The 18,769-nt window shown below is 41.0% G+C and overlaps 1 protein-coding gene across 2 annotated transcripts; it reads left to right on the top strand.

Annotated features, from left to right (window-relative positions):
• The first annotated feature begins 1,051 nt into the window (after positions 1-1,051).
• Positions 1,052-15,200, top strand: LOC125287413. 2 transcript variants are annotated; one of them, XM_048233249.1, is made up of 6 exons: positions 1,052-1,304; positions 2,539-2,601; positions 4,924-5,007; positions 12,060-12,161; positions 12,582-12,622; positions 12,761-15,200. In XM_048233249.1, the coding sequence occupies exons 1-6, from the start codon at positions 1,265-1,267 to the stop codon at positions 13,244-13,246; spliced, it is 816 nt and encodes a 271-aa protein (XP_048089206.1). In that variant the 5' UTR covers positions 1,052-1,264; the 3' UTR covers positions 13,247-15,200. The 2 variants fall into 2 exon arrangements, with proteins under 2 accessions (XP_048089206.1, XP_048089207.1); XM_048233250.1 differs by lacking the exon at positions 4,924-5,007.
• The last annotated feature ends 3,569 nt before the right edge of the window (positions 15,201-18,769 follow it).

The following is an 18,769-nucleotide window of genomic DNA, read 5'->3' as shown; positions in this document are numbered from 1 at the left end:
CGTAAGGTACAACGGTATGTCGTTGATGAAGATTGGACATTCCCTCAGAGGAAAAGAAGTTGTTCGGGAACGCGCTTCACCTCGTTATAAGCGCAAATTTATTTAATTGGTTGGGATAACATTTTGGGAATGGTGGTAGAAGTTTGCCCTGTCTCTGAAGTCCTAATGTGATGTTCATATGTTATAATAAACAATGCGAATCAATATTGAGTCACTTTAGGCTACACCAATAATGAACCCTAAATGCTATATTTGGACAGGTTGTAGGCCTATTACGCAATAGGCTATCCAACGAAAATGACTATAATTAAGTAGTCATTGACATTTGTTTCGTTTTAAATCACTTGGGGTGATGGTTACATGATCCAGACGTTGCGTTGTCATGGACTACAGGTAGGAATACAGTCTACGTTTTAAAATAGTTTTCATACACAAAGCAGTGAGTAGGCTAATAACTGGATATAGGTCATTGCTATGCATCTGCTAAAAAGTATGGTCATAGTCAGTTACCTTGTCAACCCACACATAAGGCAAATAATATTCTGATATGACAACATTTACTTTTTCTTTTATTTACCACAAAGTCCGGTATAATACAGCCTAACCATGTAGGCATTAAGACAAGTATTAGTAGCTTAATCCAAGTAGTTGTTTATTTGTCGTCTACCAGAAATGCAAACCAACATGGACGCGCGAGGACGCTCGTGCCCAACACTAAACTCGTGCATGAGCTGTCATCTACCAATCAGCATGTAAAAACTGGTGCCGGAAGTTGCAACCATGTAACGCCATGTTTTCAAAAATGTCGGCGGCCAAATGCCATGCTAAGTGGCTGAAGCTAACCCTTCAAATCCTGACCCCCTGATACAGACATGCATGCGCGCACTCACGCACACACACACACACAAACACGCGCGCACACACACACACACACACACACACACACACACACACACAAAACACACATACACACACACATCCCTTCCTCTGTATGTTTAAAGTGAAACTCAGAGAAGGAAGCACATATTTAAAGACAGACATTCGGAGAGAGAAGCCACACACTCGAGCAGCTGATGTTAAGGGATCTATAGGTTAAGAGATGCTCATTATGTTAAGGGTCTATAGGTTAGGTTATAGTAACCGGGATCAGAGATACAGTTTGTCAGTTTAAGGTTTTACAGAACTTGTGCAGAAAACAGAACTTACAGAAGTTTTTCAATTGTAGAGAAGGCATTCTCCTGCTTTTTTTTTTATCTCGGTCAGCATGAGGGTCTTTACCTCCTACATCTTGCTCCTGCTCTCAGGTGAGTGATGTCACGTTTGTGATATTATTGGACTTGTTGGGTAAGACTTATTGGGTCTTGCTGCTCAGTTACGCCAGAAGAAGAGATGAGTTTCCTTAGAAACAGGAAGTGAGAACAGAGAGGTGTAGCAGTTTCCTGTGTAGTTTGGTCATTATGGTCAAGTTTCAGTGTCAGTTAGTCAATGTATTTAATGTCTTTTAACAGTATACTGCAATTTATAACATTGTTGTTAGCTTGGTAGATTAGCTGTGCTTTTTACATGTAATATAAATGTATATTATAATATATAAATAAATAAATACATACATATATTGATATATTTATAAACACACACACACTCATTTCTTTGCTCCATGTGTCAGGTGTGAGCTGGGTATGCTGTGTTCAGACATTGAATGGTTCTGTGGGGGAAAGTGTGGAAATCAGTTGTGAATATCCTCAAGAATATGACCCCATGTCTGTGTACCTGATGAAAATGAGCAACAGAGAAGTTGTCATTGAATTAACAAAAGCACATGAGAAAACATATACCAAAGGAAGATACACTCTCTATCATGACTCAGAGAACAGAGCCATTGCTGCATCCATACACAACCTGAGTATAGAGGATGCTGGGACATACAGGTGTGCATCTGCTTCACCGTTTGATGACGATGATAAAGATTATAGATATACAGAATTCAGGCTGGAGGTGGAGCAGGGTGAGTCACTTTATCAGGAGCATAAATCTCATGTCACAATAATATTACTAGCGGCTTTTAAGGAGCGTAGTAGAACCCAATAGTGTACATTTCCAGATGTAGTAACCACCAGAAATGTGTCATAAACAAGCGGTAACATTTAATATCAAACAATGCAGCCAACACAGACGTTCCAAAACCTGTAGTACCTCAAACGTCCATCAGGGGCAGGCTACAAGAGTGAGTCAATAAGCATAGACCCCAAACATGTGCAACTTCACAGCAGAAATGGACATACTTACAGCCTGGCACAAAAAACGGCCATGGACTCGAACAGGTTTCCCTGTTCACAAGTTCACAAAGATTATAACAATATTAGGAGTGATTACATTATCTGGAAATTATTAGCCCATTTGGTTATACAAGCATATATCTAGTGTTGATATTAGGAATATTTCAGGAGCATTAATCTGTTGTTGCAGTATTATTTCTAAAAGGGTTTGCCCCTCCCCTACTCCTCTCTCCTCTGTTTCTCCTCCCCCTTCCTCATTTAGCCCCTCCCACCTCCAAACCTCCACTAATCACAGGAAGTACGTCAGCACACAGCAGCCCCACAGGTAGGTGCTGGAGTTAACTGCCATACTTACTTATCGTATAAGAAACGCACACCACCACAGCGGGTATGTGATGGAAGAATAATTTCTGTTTAGCATACATGGCTAATACTAATTGAGGGGGCAGCCGTTACCTACTGGTTAGCGCTTCGGATTTGTAACCGGAGGGTTGTCGGTTAGAACCCCGACCAGTAGGAACGGCTGAAGTGCCCTTGAGCAAGGTACCTAACACCTCACTGCTCCCCGAGCACCGCTGTTGTTGCAGACAGCTCACTGCGTCGGGATTAGTGTGTGCTTCAACTCACTGTGTGTTCACTGTGTGCTGAGTGTGTTTCACTAATTCACGGATTGGGATAAATGCAGAGACCAAATTTCCCTCACGGGATCAAAAAGAGTATATATACTTAAAGGATAATTCCAGTATTTAGCACTTTGAGTCCCTTTTCTGGTTTGTTTTGGATGAACTAGAGTGGTGGACACCGAAATTTTGAAAATTGGTCCTGTCTCGACTTTTCTCACTCGTTTTGAATCGCCTTTACTGCTTTAGAGTGGCTGCCTACAGGCATGCAAAAACATGTCCTTAAAACAACCCTGAACGTTTGTTTTCAAAACTGTGCAACTCACCGAGGGTTTACAAAGAAGATGGATGCTGCAGCTGGCGAACAGCGGTCTTTGAATCGCAACTCGAGTTAAGCTTTTTTTAAATTAGCAAAAGTTTGATCAACTAGCCAACTCGCTCCACTGGTGGGAAAATGCATGGGACTCATGAATTGTAGCCGGTTGTAGCGCTATCCTATTGTGCGTAGATGAAATTTGAAAGACAACCTTTTATCCCGCCCCTCGGATTGAGCAGTGCCTATGGTAAGTTCCCAGACCCTACATCTTGATTAGAGTGTGGCTACCCGACCAGAGCCCGAGGGTCGGGTCGGGTTCGGACAAATATTTAGAAATTATAGTCGGGTTCGGTTCGGGTTCGGACACATGGGGGCGATAGGCATTGGAAGCTTTACATTTAAAAGTCCTTATTATGTTGGGTATCCAACAGGTCTGCTTCACATGATGCAAACGTTTGTTTTTTGAGAATAAAGTAAAATGTAAAAAATACCTAATAGCTTTCTTCCTGTGTGCAAGATTTGTTTATCGTGACAACGCATTTCAGGCATATGCCGCCTGAAATGCACACGCGTTGTCACGACTACATAAACAAATGTTTATGCACATTTCGCACATAAGCACAGTCTTGGGTGCATGACGTTAAAAAAAAGTTGTTAGCCTATCAGGAGATTTTAAGATATTTGCGTTGCATACTGTGGTAAAGACGTAGGCTATAAGGTCGTCTCGTTCAACTGGATGATGATATCCTCGAGTTGCCCCAATTAACGTCGATGCTGCATATGGATCAGTGACAGAGGCACTGTAGTTTCAAAGACTGTTGCAGTTCATTTCAAGACTTTTCGTCAATGGTAAGACAAGAATTCTATTTCAATAGGCTATGCTTGCTTGGGCCTCTTGTGTTAATGTGCGCTGTGTGTGACCTGCGTGCGTGCACGCTCATCTGATTCTGTAGACAATTTGTTGTGTGTTCCGTTTAATGGGCTAACGTGAACGTTTAATCACTAGTATAGGAATAACTGAGGCATCATATGCGTCGGGCTCGGGTCGGGTTCGGACATAAAAATGAAAATGCCTGTCGGGTTCGGACGCAACTCTGTCGGACGCGGGCCGGGTTCGGACAGAAATTTGCGGCCCGATCCGCACTCTAATCTTGATGTGGGTCTGGCTCTTCAGGCTAGTCATATGTGTGAACGACACACATGAACAGAATCTCTGCATGTTCTTCGCTTCGTTCAGACACAAGCTCATTTACAGTACATAATGTCTGTCGGAAATACTAGGAGGGGAGTGGTGTAAGAGCCGGCTAAGTTCGGAATTCCAAATAGCCGGTGATGTTGTTCATACGTCCCAACCGCTTGACATCGGCAGAACATGCAGACTTACACCTATGTCTGAAAGCAGTTATTGTCACAATGTTGTTAATTTGCTTTCCCTTGGGCCAAACTATTTTGGGACCCCGACCCCATAGCCTCATTTTGGTTTACAATGGCCGCCGTGTGAATAAGGCAAATTGTGAACATTTAATAATTTGAACGTTTACACATAATTGTTAAAATGTAACTATATAAGGAAAACATTTACTCTTTAAACATTCATCTGTTCAGAGCATTTGAACACACCTCTGGACCCATCACTGTTTATGTGTTAAGCTGAAAAGAACAAAGACACAAATACATACACACACAAATGTGTTTGCTACTACCCATACAGGTGACACACACTCATCCAGAAACACAAGAGCACCAGAGTTGGAATCAACATCTGCACATGGAAATTCAAATACAACACAATCAGGTAGGACATTATACATGGATTGGCTCTCTCTCACACACACACACACACACACACACCTCCTCCAGTAAGTTCAAAGTGAAACTCACATAAACTGAAGCAATATTTTAAAGACTCAGATGCTAGAAGAGAGAAGCCACAAACTTGAGCAGCTGATGGACTCTGGGGTCACACTACTGTAACTAAACCCAAATGACCAAACCACACAAGAAACGTTCACTTCTCTATTACTGTACATCAATTTCTGGTGCATAACCGTGCATCACCCAGGTGGGTGCTTCATATTGGTGGTGGTTTGTGACAGTCCCCCTTCCCTGTGAAGCGCTGTCGAGAAAAGTGCTATATAAATGTAGCGTGTTGTTTTTGTTGTTTCTGAGGACAGTCATCCTTTGTTCTGGTGTGATCGAGCAGTAAGGCCTAATGTCCAATAATATTATGAATATAACATGAAGACATTATGACATGTATTTAGCATCTAACGTTCGTGGTCTAACCAAAAAGCTAGCCTCTGACTGCTGACCTGTAGCCTAGATGTACCCCCCAGTGCAAACATGCTCCGATCGTAGGTGGCTGTGCATGGTTGTGGTCGATCCATGCCAGCTTTCCTTTACACAGTTTACACTGAACTTTGTTTGCATTTATTTTATTAAACGCATGCAGAACTTTTACTCGGCAGAGTCAAAGACAGACAGTAGCCTAGCCTATGGTCTTCTGTTCTGTTATTATGATACAATACACATAAAAATATATCGCGGAGGTTTTGGTGCTTTAGTGACACCCTCTGGTTAAATCTAATGTGTTAGGGACCGTTCGTTATTTATAAACGGGGTCACCGGAGGAAAATAGGGGAGGGTCATGTCTTTTTATTCTTTGATGAGGGGAGGGTCACCTAACTTTTTTTTGTCTAGGAGGGAGGGTCACCCATCTTTTGTATTAATGAAAACAGAAAAAAATCAAAGTGGCTTGTTTGATTGTTGATTTCTGTCGCCATATAACCAAAGATCCTTGATTACTAGCAAGATAGAGCAACGTAATTCGTTACTATGGGAGCAAAACGGGACAGTTCCGGTCTGCATAAGTGGGAGTGTCACCCTACGTCACTAAATAAACTTTTTCTCTTAATAAGCAATAAGAACAAATAAACATAATTGTGTTCACAGTATTATTGTATATAATCGTGTATGATACCAATGAATCATTCTTTAGGACATGATATGAATAATTTAATAAGTCATGTGAACTGAGCTAGCTTGCTAGCTAACGCTAGCTTAAAATGCTATACAAGTGGATGGGAGTAGCTATGGCAATAGTACAGCTATGCGCTAACAAGTGACTAAGAAGGACTTCGCTTAAACTTAATATACTGTTGCAAATTCACTTGAGTATAAACTATCCACTTTAACTAATGTCAGTAATGTTATTCAGCTAGTTGTCATTTCAAAGAAACACTTCTCCGTTTAAAATGTTACCTTAGCTAAGAGGCTAGCGAGCATGCTAACAACCGGACAGTAACTGCAGAGACGGTTGATAAAGCATGTATATTAAGGATCTTTGGTAACTGGCAGCAGCATGGTCTGATATTAGGTTATTTTATTACAAATCCGAACACTAAAAAATTACACTTTTAGGCTTGAAATGATCCCAAACACTTACAGATTATGACAAAATTTTCCAAAAAAACCTCAACAAATCCAGAAAGACATAATGACCAATTTATTGGTAAAATTCCACAAGTCTCCATTGACATTAGTACAGCGAGGGTTTACTCTGGTCTGCATAAAGGGGGATTTCCCCCCCTCCCCCTTGCAATAATCGAATGCGGAAACTGTCGAACGTTTGCACCTCTCGCTCCGCTTTAACCCTCTCTGATATAACGTTCTCTTTCGTTCCATAGCTCTGTCAACATTGAACAATGAAAATAAGGGTGATTTCCCGGGTTTCTCACGCAAAATACGGAAAATGTCAACATTCGTCCCCATTAACGTTGGAAGGGTTGGAGCAACAAAGTAGCCTACAGCCTATATCCATTTGGTCAACTTTAGCCAGCCCTAAAAAAGCTAAATTTAACTTTGGTTTACTTGTATAGCCTAACTTTAAACAGTGTGCTTAACATAAAGCATACTTGTGCTTCATTCATCCACACATCCAGCTCCTAACGTTTTGACAAGTATTTCTACCAATTGACCTTGTTCCTGCCCATCTCTAGCTTTGCTGTCTCCATCCTTTCTGTTTTTTTTTTGTTTGCAAAAAAATATATAGTATTTATTGGTAACCAGCAACAAGTGCAATTTGTTAATCGCTGTTATTCTCTCTCCTGCCAACAAAAATGTGTTACGTTCCAAGTGCGTAATTCTGCTTCATAAAGTTGAACAAATACATTTGGTCATATAAATAGCCAGTTTATGGTCTACAGTGTAGTTGGTAAGTTATGGTAGGCCAACTTGGAGTGAATATAGAGGGGGAATTCTTTGTCTAGCTGAGTAGCCTGGCAGGTGCGCACATAGGCATAGCCTACGGCCAACACTGCAAGCTTAATGAATCGTGCTCTCACGACAACCACGCCGTTAACTTAAATAGGCCTAGGTTAACATCACTCTGAGTTCGGTGATTCAAGCAAGCAAAACGATGATTTGAATACATCTGTTTCACTGGAAGGGCAAGGTGTAACAACAGGACAAAACAGAGACAGGCCAGAATGCAGGACTAATGTTATGAGAGTATTACAGTGATATGGGATATTCTACGGGAAAATATTAAAACGGCAAGACAGCGGGGAAACGTTAAAATGATAAACCCGGAAAAAGTTGTCATGTTAGGTATTTTTCGGTCCCTGTGATTATTTGTTAAATTGTGCAAACGGCCTTTTCAAGTCATTTGAGAAGGAAAGAGTGTAGCAAGCTCCCAAATTGACGCTCATCTGAGAAATTGAGTTTTGGATAATGTTCAGCTTTGGCGGCTTTAGCTACAATGACTGAGGAAGCCTAGAGACGAGTCCATACCAACAAGTTCATGTGTTGAATTTGTTATTACCCAGCGTGCTTTGTTGAATGGTCTCAATGCTTTATTGTTTTATTTCATGTGAATACTTACTAGAGGAGTAACTTTTCAAGTAGGCTAATGCAGTTGCAGGAAGTGTGCATTTCGTTTCCATGCTTATTGTGTTTCCACAATAATGTTAGTGAGTAAATCTACTGAAATGGCCACCATCTTGGTGAAGTGTGATGTGTAAGATCAGAAAGCAGAGGTTGGTTTTAAGGTGGTAGCATATGTTGATGTGTTTTCTTAGCGTGTAAGAGTGTGGGCGGAAGACATCGACAATTGGCCGGGGAGGGTCATATAATTTTTGAAAATGCTGCCGGAGGGTCGTTGAAAATTATATAGCAGGCAGGGAAGGGTCATGCAACTTTTGATCGAAGCACTCAAAATCCCTCCGGTGATCCCGTTTATAAATAACGAACGGTCCCTGACACAGGAAACTGAATGGCAGATTTTACGCTAACGAGAATACTTTGATTTGTCGGTGGAAGTAATTACACATGAGCAAAAAATGGATTTTTGCTAAGAATTGACACAAAAATTACACAATGTAGCTTTAAGCAATGATCTGAATACAAAACAGAACTGGTCATGGTCATGGTCATACATGAATTCTTATGTTAGCTTCTTAGAGGAAAATATGGTTGCGTTGCACTGTATATCTTCTGAGGATCTTCTCCAACACACATCCTCTACATACTTACAGCACACTGCCCCCACCTACCCACACACACACACACACACACACACACACACAGTCACTGCTCCACTCCCCACCCGCCCACACACACATCTTCACTGTCATCACTCACATACATTACATACAGTACTCTGCTTGCAATAGTAAGTCCCTGACCCCACCCCCCCCCCCAACACACACACTTACATCATCACTGTCATCACTTCACATACATACAGCACACTGATTGCTACAGTAAGCCTCCTCTACATACTTCCTGCACACTGCCCCCCACATACACAGCACATTGTCTTCAGGATCTTCTCCAACACACATCCTCTACATACTTACAGCACACTGCCCCCACCTACCCACACACACATCTTCACTGTCATCACTCACATACATTACATACAGTACTCTGCTTGCAATAGTAAGTCCCTGCCCCCTACATACACAGCACATTATTTCATCAGGAAGCTTCTCCAACACACATCCCCAACATACTTACAGCACACTGCCCCCCCCCCAATACACAGCACATTGTCTCATGAGGAAGCTTGTCCAACACACATATTGCACACTGCCCTCTCCCCACATACACAGCACACTATCCCATCTCCCCTGTCATCCCCCCAACACACACACCAAGACCCCAGGAGTTGGGTGCTCCTTGTTCGTGCCCCCTACCCAATCCCAATCCTCCCCCACCTTTTTTATGCAGCCCTTGCCACTTAATCTACTAAACCCCTCTTCTACTGCACTTTTACCCCCATTAATGCACAAATAGGCTGACACCAGACATAATTTCACTGCATTTCTTACTTCCAGTAACTATATGCATGTGACAATAAACTTCCTTGTATCCTTGTATCCTTGTATATATATTTATTACACGGCTCTTCACAAGGCAAGTAGAATGCTCCATTGGCTTGAATGGGATTTCCCAAAGTTCTACAGTAAAATATTTTCATGTAATTACCGCTGCAAACATATAATTACCGCTGTCAATGGCAACGGGCTTTGTGCTTCTGATACGTCTTGCATATCACTTCGCAAGGACTGGAACTTCATTCAAAAGTGAAAGCAGACGGTTGATCAGCTGTGTTCTAAAGAATGTTTGATTCAAGTTCAGCGTGTGTTGTTGCGAACTATTTGTTTCTCAGCATGCCACGATGAACGGTAACAAATAGGCTACGCTATGTAGGCTAAAGTCATGTCGTGGGGAGTTTATTATTTCGTTTTGGCAAGTAGCCGTGTAATAAGCGGGATCATGTATAGAACGCCGGTCATTATTGGGAAAATAAGTCCCTTCAGGGCGGAAACAAGACCCCTCCACTGCGCGTCAGGGTCCGGTTCGCCCTGTCGGGACTTATTTTCCCAATAATGACTGGCGTTCTATACATTATCCCTTACATATGGGTATGTGTTGGTATTTTGAGTGTTGAGTTATAAGTGCACTGGGTAAGTTTACAGAGACTGACAGAAGGACTACCGGAAACAGAAAGCCATCATCAGGCTCCTCCTTAGGGTGTTATGTTGAGACTACTTGAAAAAACACGCGCGCACACACACACACACACACATACACACACACACATATATATTCACCACACACACACACACCCCCCTCCCCCAATACGTTTAAAGTGAAACTCAGAGACGGAAGCACTATTTTAAAGACTAGGTTAGGAGAGAGACGCCACAAACTGGAGCTGCTGATGGACTCTGGACACTGGATTTCAAGGAATTAAGGCTCAGGGATAACCTGACAAGCCAGACCCACATCAAGATGTAGGGTCTGGGGACTCACCATTCACAGTACTCAGTCCGAGGGGCAGAATAAACGGTTGTCTTTCAAATTCCCTCTGCACGCAATAGGATACTGCTACAACTCATGAGTCCCACGCGTTTTCCCACCAGCGGAGCTAGTTCGCTAGTAGTCAATGTCAAGTGCCCTCACCATTGCAAGGTTTCAGTCTGCAAAACTTCCCACTTGATAAGGCAGTTAATTTCAGGAGGACTTAACAGGATTCCACTCGTCACACTTTTGCTCTCTTTTTTTACAAACACCATTTTAGAAAATGAAAACAAGATAAGTGCATTCAGTGAAACACATGAGAATTCATTTTTCAATTCTCAAATCCCAAAGAAGTAAACCTTGTAAATAAGAAGCAAATAATCTAGTAACATCTTAAATAAACAAGTTAAATAAAGAAAACACATGCAATACTTTCACAGTGTGGAATTTGACTTGACCTCATGATTTTAACTATGCAATAAATTAACAGCTTTTAAGAGATGCATCTAAATACATAACATTTGAATTGCATTCAGCTCACATGATTTTAAAAGGCATTAGTTTTAACTGTTTCACTACCATGAAATAATGTTTAACTATATTTATTCAACCCATTACCCATTCACATGTATAGTTCACAATCAAACCATTAAAATGACTTGCAAACAATGGACTACAACAATGCAACAAACAAGGCCCAGCTACATCCAAGAAAATGCAAACTCTACTTTAATATAACTGTCATTCGATGGTAAACAACTTGCAGTCGGAGAAATAACACGCCTTCTCTATTCAGCTATACACTACCCCTATAAGAACTTCAGCTACTATATACACTACCCCTATAGGAACTTCAGCTATACACTACCCCTATAGGAACTTCAGCTATACACTACCCCTATAAGAACTTCAGCTATACACTACCCATATAGGGACTTCAGCTACTATATACACTACCCCTATAGGAACTTCAGCTATACACTACCCCTATAGGGACTTCAGCTACTGTATACACTACCCTATAGGGACTTCAGCTACTATATACACTACCCCTATAGGAACTTCAGCTATACACTACCCTATAGGGACTTCAATAGGAACTTCAGCTATACACTACCCCTATAGGGACTTCAGCTACTATATACACTACCCTATAGGGACTTCAGCTACTGTATACACTACCCCTATTGGGACTTCAGCTATACACTACCCCTATGAGGAGAACTTCACTGTCATCACAAATGATGTGGCGTGTGTGGCGTGTATCACAGCACTGAATTGCGTTTGCTTAGTGTCACAAGGTCGGTTTGTTCGCCACTCACGGGCCTCGAACCCGCCACTTTGACACACACACCGGCATGGGAGACGAACGCTCTAACCACTGAGCTAAAAGCCCAGGCTTCCAACTGAGCGGTTAGAAGCGTTCTTAAGGTTAGGGCTGTGAGGATTTACACACGCAACTAGCATGCTAGCTCAGTCTGCCTCCGTTACATTAGTGATTTTTACTGTGTGATAGTCTGTAATCAGATTTCCTTACAGGGCAGAATGCATCTCTCTATGGAGGACTAGCAGCTGCTGTGCTGGTCGGCCTACTGGTGTTGACCATCATACTGATGAAGACCAGAGCAAAGAGGAGAGAAAGTAACACACACACACACACACTCACATATGGATTGCCAAGCAATTCAAAAATGCATGTTTTTAAACAAGTTACAAACATGTTACATTATTTTACATGTATCACATGTAACACACATGTACAACGCATATATGCACATATATATATATATATATATATATATATATATATATATATATATATATATATATGCATATTTCATATTATTGGAACTATCCCATTATATTTGCAGTAGACAAAACAGAAGAGATGCCTTGAGGAGGACATATGAAACTACAACTTACTGTTACTGTATTTCAGAGATGTCTAAGGATAAGTGTCTTAAGTGAAGTGATAAGTTAAGATGACTAAATGTAACTTTATTTTAGTGATTGTTCAAACATGTATTGGAAACATGACACATTGGTTTTTGTCATTATCAGCACCACGATCATCACTAAGGAACCCAAGTAATGCTGAAGAGGTATGGAGCTTTCTGTTGGTTAGACTATTGGTTTGTGTGTGTGTGTGTGTCTGTGTGTGTCTGTGTCCTTAAGACTATTTTCACTCTACAGTTCTTCTCTGATGTGTATTGAGGTATATCTGGTTTCTTTCTGCACAGAACAACGGCATCTATGCAGAGATACAAGACACAGACAGCAGTGCAGATAAACTCCAAACTCCTCCGACTCCAACCAATCAGAGGAATCATCAGGACAGTTCACCTGTCATCAGCATATACACCACAGCCAATCAAAATCCAGAACAGCATCCAGCTTCAGCCAATCAGTTGTCTGAAACTAACACTGAACCTGAAGACATCAACTCCCTTTTGATCTACTCTGTTGCAACCAATCCGATGCAGCCTACACACATGACAGCAGCCAATCAGAATTCTGAAATTGATGACACATACTCTGTTGCAACAATCCGATGCAGCCTACACACGTCAGCAGCCAATCAGAATTCTGAAATTGATGACACATACTCTGTTGCAACCAATCTGATACTGCCTACAGACATGTCAGCAGCCAATCAGCCAATTGATGACACATATGCTCTGGCAACTAATCTGATACTGCCTGCAGGCGTGCCAGCAGCCAATTAGAATTCTGAAATCAATGATGCTCACTCTTGCCACCAATCCGATACAAACATGCCAGCCTCCAATAGGCTGAGCCTGACTGAGGTGTCTGTGCAAACCCAGCCATAGCCAAAAATCTCACTGATTCCCTCAACTATAAAACCATGGTCATCAGTTCAGAGCCAATCAGCTTTGGTTATCCAATGGCTGGCTTCCAAAACCCCGCCTCCATTGAGTTACCTAGGATACTGCTCCTTGTCCCGGACGCAACTTCTTATTTGTACTTTTACAGATAGAGAAATGTAATAATTCATCCGTAATTTATGTCATGTTAAAGTTATCTTAGATTTGTGTAGATTTTCATAGAAAATATCATTGCATATATATGTATATATATAGAGAGAGAGAGAGAGAGAGAGAGAGAGATAGATAGATAGATAGATCTGACCTCTCTCTCTGGAAACTGTCATGTAAATATCGTACTATATTTAATTTCTTGAATATACAGTACTTGGTCTTTGTGCCTGTAAAAGAGTTTTACTGTTTGTGTATATATTAGTACTTATAAATCCAAATGTTCTATGCCATGCCACCCATCTTCTGAATGTGCCAAAATGTTCCATGCCATGCCACCCATCTTCTGAATGTGCCAAAATGTTCTATGCCATGCCACCCATCTTCTGAATGTGCCAAAATGTTCTATGCCATGCCACCCATCTTCTGAATGGGCCAAAATGTTCTATGCCATGCCACCCATCTTCTGATAGAGCCTCCTCCTCTCATCACTCTTTGTTCATCTTTCTCTTCCTCTCACTGCAATGCTGGTGGCTTTCCATTTCTGTTAAAAACAGAACAGAAAAACTCACCTGTTGTTGTCATGTACTCTTTCAGGTCGACCTTCATCTTCCTATCCCTACCCATCTTCCACTATTTGGTTATTAAGTGATGATGCAATAATAGGCTAATAAATCTGTTTACGGGTCCAATGGCTTTCAAAGCCGCTCGGTTTTCTCCATAGAGAGTAAAATAAATGATTTTTTTCCGCTATTCAGAGTAGCCTTTAAGAAAACTGTCATCCTACTACTCACTTGTTGCCTCAACCTAATAAAATCTTATTTTTCGCAGAAGCCTGCAAGTAACCCTTGATTTTATCATCTGGCTGCACAGCTATAGTAATTGCTCTGTTAAAGTTAAGCAGTTTTGTTTTACTCTCAATAAAACGGAGGTGATGGTGACAAGGTTTATAAGTTGCAAAAACTGGCTGGGTGCCCCAGTTAACGTTTTCTTGACCAAAAAGCTGTTGGGCCTGTTACGTCGGACTTAACAACCGAATAGAACTGGAGAGAGGGAGAAGTACCACCCCCATTCATTTTAATGGACCATGCATTCAATGTCCCAAACATGCATTGCCCAGAATGCATCACATTTAGCCAGAGCTGTGCAGCCAACCAAAAAGCAGTTGGGCTTGTGACGCGGGACTTAACAACCGAATGGCCTCCCCCTCTCATCCACACTCTTCCTCTCATTGCACTGTTGGTTGATAGTCACCTGTTGCATTGTAGTGCTTGAAGGAGAAATTTTGGATTACTAACATTTTTTTATATTCTGTATATGCTTTCTATACATTCAATACTGTGCATCAACTTTGCTTTGTCTGTCATTTGCTCTCTCCATGTCATGATTTTCTAATAAAGGTCATGCGACCCCCTTTGTCACGAGTTAAGGGTATTCTGCCTGAGGCAGTAATATTAGGAATATCCCGACAGGAACTAGACTATGGCAAGAGAATGCTGATATATTGTATTGACCAATTATCTACTTACTTGGAGTAGCCACATGACTTGCGTATGGCGCACGGATCACATGCTATGTCCAAGAAGTGTATATGTATTGTATTTCTGCATGTATGAGGATTTTTGGAAAAGACCATTGTACTCATGTAATTGTTGCTAGTGACCTGCTCCCGGTATTGTGAATAAACCTGCAGTGGTTCCTCACACCTGAGTGTTGCCTGGATATTTTTGACCACATGCTTATTTATACATATATAGATAGATCTAACCTCAGAGAGAGAAAGAGCTCAAATATTCTCTCTCTCTCTCTCTCTCCTCAGTCACCACAAAGTCACCTGTTACCTTGTAGTGCTTAGGTCTGATAGCTGATGCTTGCTTTTGAGATGTGTTTATGATATTTTGAATACAGTGTTTAATTTTGCAGAAGATAGGAGGCATTTTGCATTTTGTTTGAGCAGCAGGTGGATTTGTGTGTAGGCTTTTGATCAATTGGGTATTTTGAAAAACAGTATTTTGAAAAGATGACGTATTTTTTTGAGATTTCTGTGTCTAACAGAGAAATGTGTGAAGTGTTTAGCAAATCACTGTGTGAAGTGTTTTGCAAAAAGTGTGAGGCTGACAATATGCTTAATGTTTAGCAGATCTGGGCTGATGTTTCCATCCCGGCATGTATTTTGATAACTGTGTAATACTTTTTTATTTTAGTGTATAAGCAATAATAAAAAGAAAAAACAATAATAATCAGGTGTGCTTTGCAACAGTCAGGCAGATATCATTGCTACATGTCCAAGCGTCCCACTGGTCTAAATCACCTGTGAAGAGAGGGAGGGATCACCCGAGCACACAGACTCATTGGACTCTGATGATGATGTTTTATGAATTTGCACTACATTGTTGTAGACCCACATATAAACAGAACTGAAACATGATATTAAAAAAAGGAAATGCTTTCTGTACATTGATTGAATTCTGTCTTGTACATTTGATTAAAGTTGTGACTAAAGATGTACATGGGCCTCAAAACATTTTCAGGTAAGAATTTCGCCACAACATTCTTCAGTTTAGGGTCCAGCTGATCTAATGTTGTCCTCCACACTGAGCTTTAGCAGAGACTTTCTAATGAGGAGACACAGCACTCAAATCCTCCATAGAAATGCATGGGCTTAGTTTGTAACACCAATATGGCAGTTGTCTACACATATCCCACCCCTTCTGCGGCAAAACGCTGACATGTGAATCCATTGAGCCAATCATGTGGTGTGTTGTGAAGACATCATGCCAATCATGTGTTGTGCTCTCACCACAAGATTAGTGTCGTGAAGCCTTGCACACGCACATAGAAATAGATGCCCGATAAGTGCCCAACAAGCATTGTTATATGGCCACCAAGTGGAGGGAAGGACTTTGGTAATACCCATCAAAACGTCAAAACGTTTTTTTTTTTTTTGCTGCTCCAAAAAACAAATAACAAAAATCCACATTTGTGCACTCCGGTGATTCCTCCCTTTCTTTACATGATCCTCTCCCATGAAGCACCAGACTGGCCAATCAGAAGCACGGTGGAATTACCTTTTGGGCCCCAAATCAAATAATCTCATTTGAATTAAATAGATTATTTGTATGCTATGTGATGCACATGTTGACATGTTGATGGTTGATTTATGCGTTTGCAAGGGAAGTTTTCAGACTGACAAAAGGTCTACAAGAAACAGGAAGTCATTATCAGGCTCCTCTTCTGTGTGTTATATCTATCTATAAAGCAAGAAGCGTCTGTGTGTCTGTGGCACGCATATCTCGCTGACCGCTTGTCAGACTGACCTAAGATTTCGTATGTGGCTCGCACGTGGCACAAAGGTGTGCACTCTTGATTTTGAAGATTTTTGAATGCATATTTCAAAATATGCTTATTTACGTAGGACGTTTATCGCTGCACTGCACTGTTTCCAAGGGGACCAGTTTCAGGGGAGCTCCACCCCATGGATCGTGTACTGACAGTAGCTAGGTCTCACTTTGATGATAGTCAGTCGTAATTTAAAAAATGGATTACTCGGGAACCACTTGTGGGTAAAGATGCTAGGTGATTATCATGTCTGACCTCAACAATAAAGACTCCCTGTATGCAGTTTGCTTGCATAAAATTATTACGCGTATTTTGCAACAACACGCCAACAAACATGGGTATGTTGTGAATGACCACTCAAAATAAAAGTAGCTATGTGCAATAAACTGACGCTTCGAATAGCCCAGGCTACGTTGGACTTGAGACTTTGACTAAACAAACGACAATTCCGACTGCAGGGTCCCAAATTGAAACGAACGATAGGCTAATGCCACATAGCCAACGTTAGACAACAACTTGCAGACTGAGCGACGTCACTTATCACGCCATCAAACACGGGTAGCGTATGTAGTGACCACTCAAAATAAAAGTATAATAAACTGACGCTTCGAATAGCATTAGGAAGTTATTCTGTAAGTTATACAGATTTAGCCTTAACTCAAAACAGTTGTTAGGCTTATGTCATTCTGATCTGTCTCTTCTGATTGAGAAATGTCACATGCAGCCATGCCTAAAATTATTACACATGTAGGCGTAGCCTATTAGAGGCCACATTAATTATAGGCTAACATATTATAATATTCAGTAGCCTATTCATTATTAATTGCTTAGCTGGAATGATGTTTCCCTATCATCCTATTTTTAAAGCAGGCATACCTGTGGTCATGTAATTGAGTTACGGGTCAGGAATGGCATGTTTGAACGGGCACTGCACTAGTTGAGACCAATAGAGGAAACCTCAAACACACGCACACACACACACACACACGCACCCCTTCCCCTGGTAAGTGCAAAGTCAAACTCACACATGCGGAAGCAATATTTTAAAGACTCAGACATTAGGAGAGAGACGCCACAAACTGGAACAGTTGATGGACTCTGGGTTGTATTATCTTACAAAAGATCTCAAAGGAATTAAGAGATGCTCAGTCGTGTTAACACTGTTAGGTAATAGTACAGGAATCAGAGTTACAGAGTGACAGTCTTGGCATTGTAGGTCAGGCAGTGTTATTTTCATCAAAAAAAACAAAAGTTTTTTTTTATCTCAATGAGGGTCTTCACCTCCATCTTGCTCCTGCTTTCAGGTGAGTGATGTCACATTTGTGATATTATTGGACATTGGGTCGTATTGCATCAGAAGAGGCAACGACTGTCCTGAGAAACAGGAAGTGAGAGAACAGAGAGGAGTGGCAGTTTCCTGTGTGGTTTAGTCATTTTAGTCAGTTTGAGTGTCAGTTGGTGGGACTGTAACTGTCTTTGAAGATGAAATGTCTGCATTTCTTCCTCATCCTCTTGTTTTTGCCAGTTTATGATCATGTTTTGTTAATCATAATTAATGTTTTATTTGTCCAATAATTGAAACATTCGTATCAAATGTTAAACACAACTATTAACATGGTTAAACTTTTCAGATCTTGCATGCTGAAGGACAGTGCCTTAATAAAAATGATCGGATCATTGTATATCCTGTATATAATATTTTGCAAAACATATTTTACTACACTGGATATTGAATCAAATGCTTAGAATTAGCGTGTTAGGTTTGTAGATCTGTTGCTGGAATTTGGCTGTTTGTGTCACAGGTTGCAGATATTGGGTGGCATGTGATGTGTGTGTGTGTGTGTGTGTGTGTGTGTATGTGTGTGTGTGGGGGGTGTTTTCAAGCAGTTAAACAAATGTTATTGGCATGTACCA

The sequence above is a fragment of the Alosa alosa genome, chromosome 22, assembly GCF_017589495.1.
Source record: "Alosa alosa isolate M-15738 ecotype Scorff River chromosome 22, AALO_Geno_1.1, whole genome shotgun sequence".
NCBI lineage: Eukaryota > Metazoa > Chordata > Actinopteri > Clupeiformes > Clupeidae > Alosa > Alosa alosa.
This window is presented reverse-complemented; position numbering and strand designations above follow the sequence as displayed.

Coding starts and splice junctions, on each gene's coding strand:
- LOC125287413 (XM_048233249.1), top strand. CDS start 1,265: ATGAGGGTCTTTACCTCCTACATCTTGCTCCTGCTCTCAG. Junction 5,008..12,059: donor TTCAAATACAACACAATCAG/GTAGGACATTAT, acceptor ATTTCCTTACAG/GGCAGAATGCATCTCTCTAT. Junction 12,623..12,760: donor ACCCAAGTAATGCTGAAGAG/GTATGGAGCTTT, acceptor CTTTCTGCACAG/AACAACGGCATCTATGCAGA.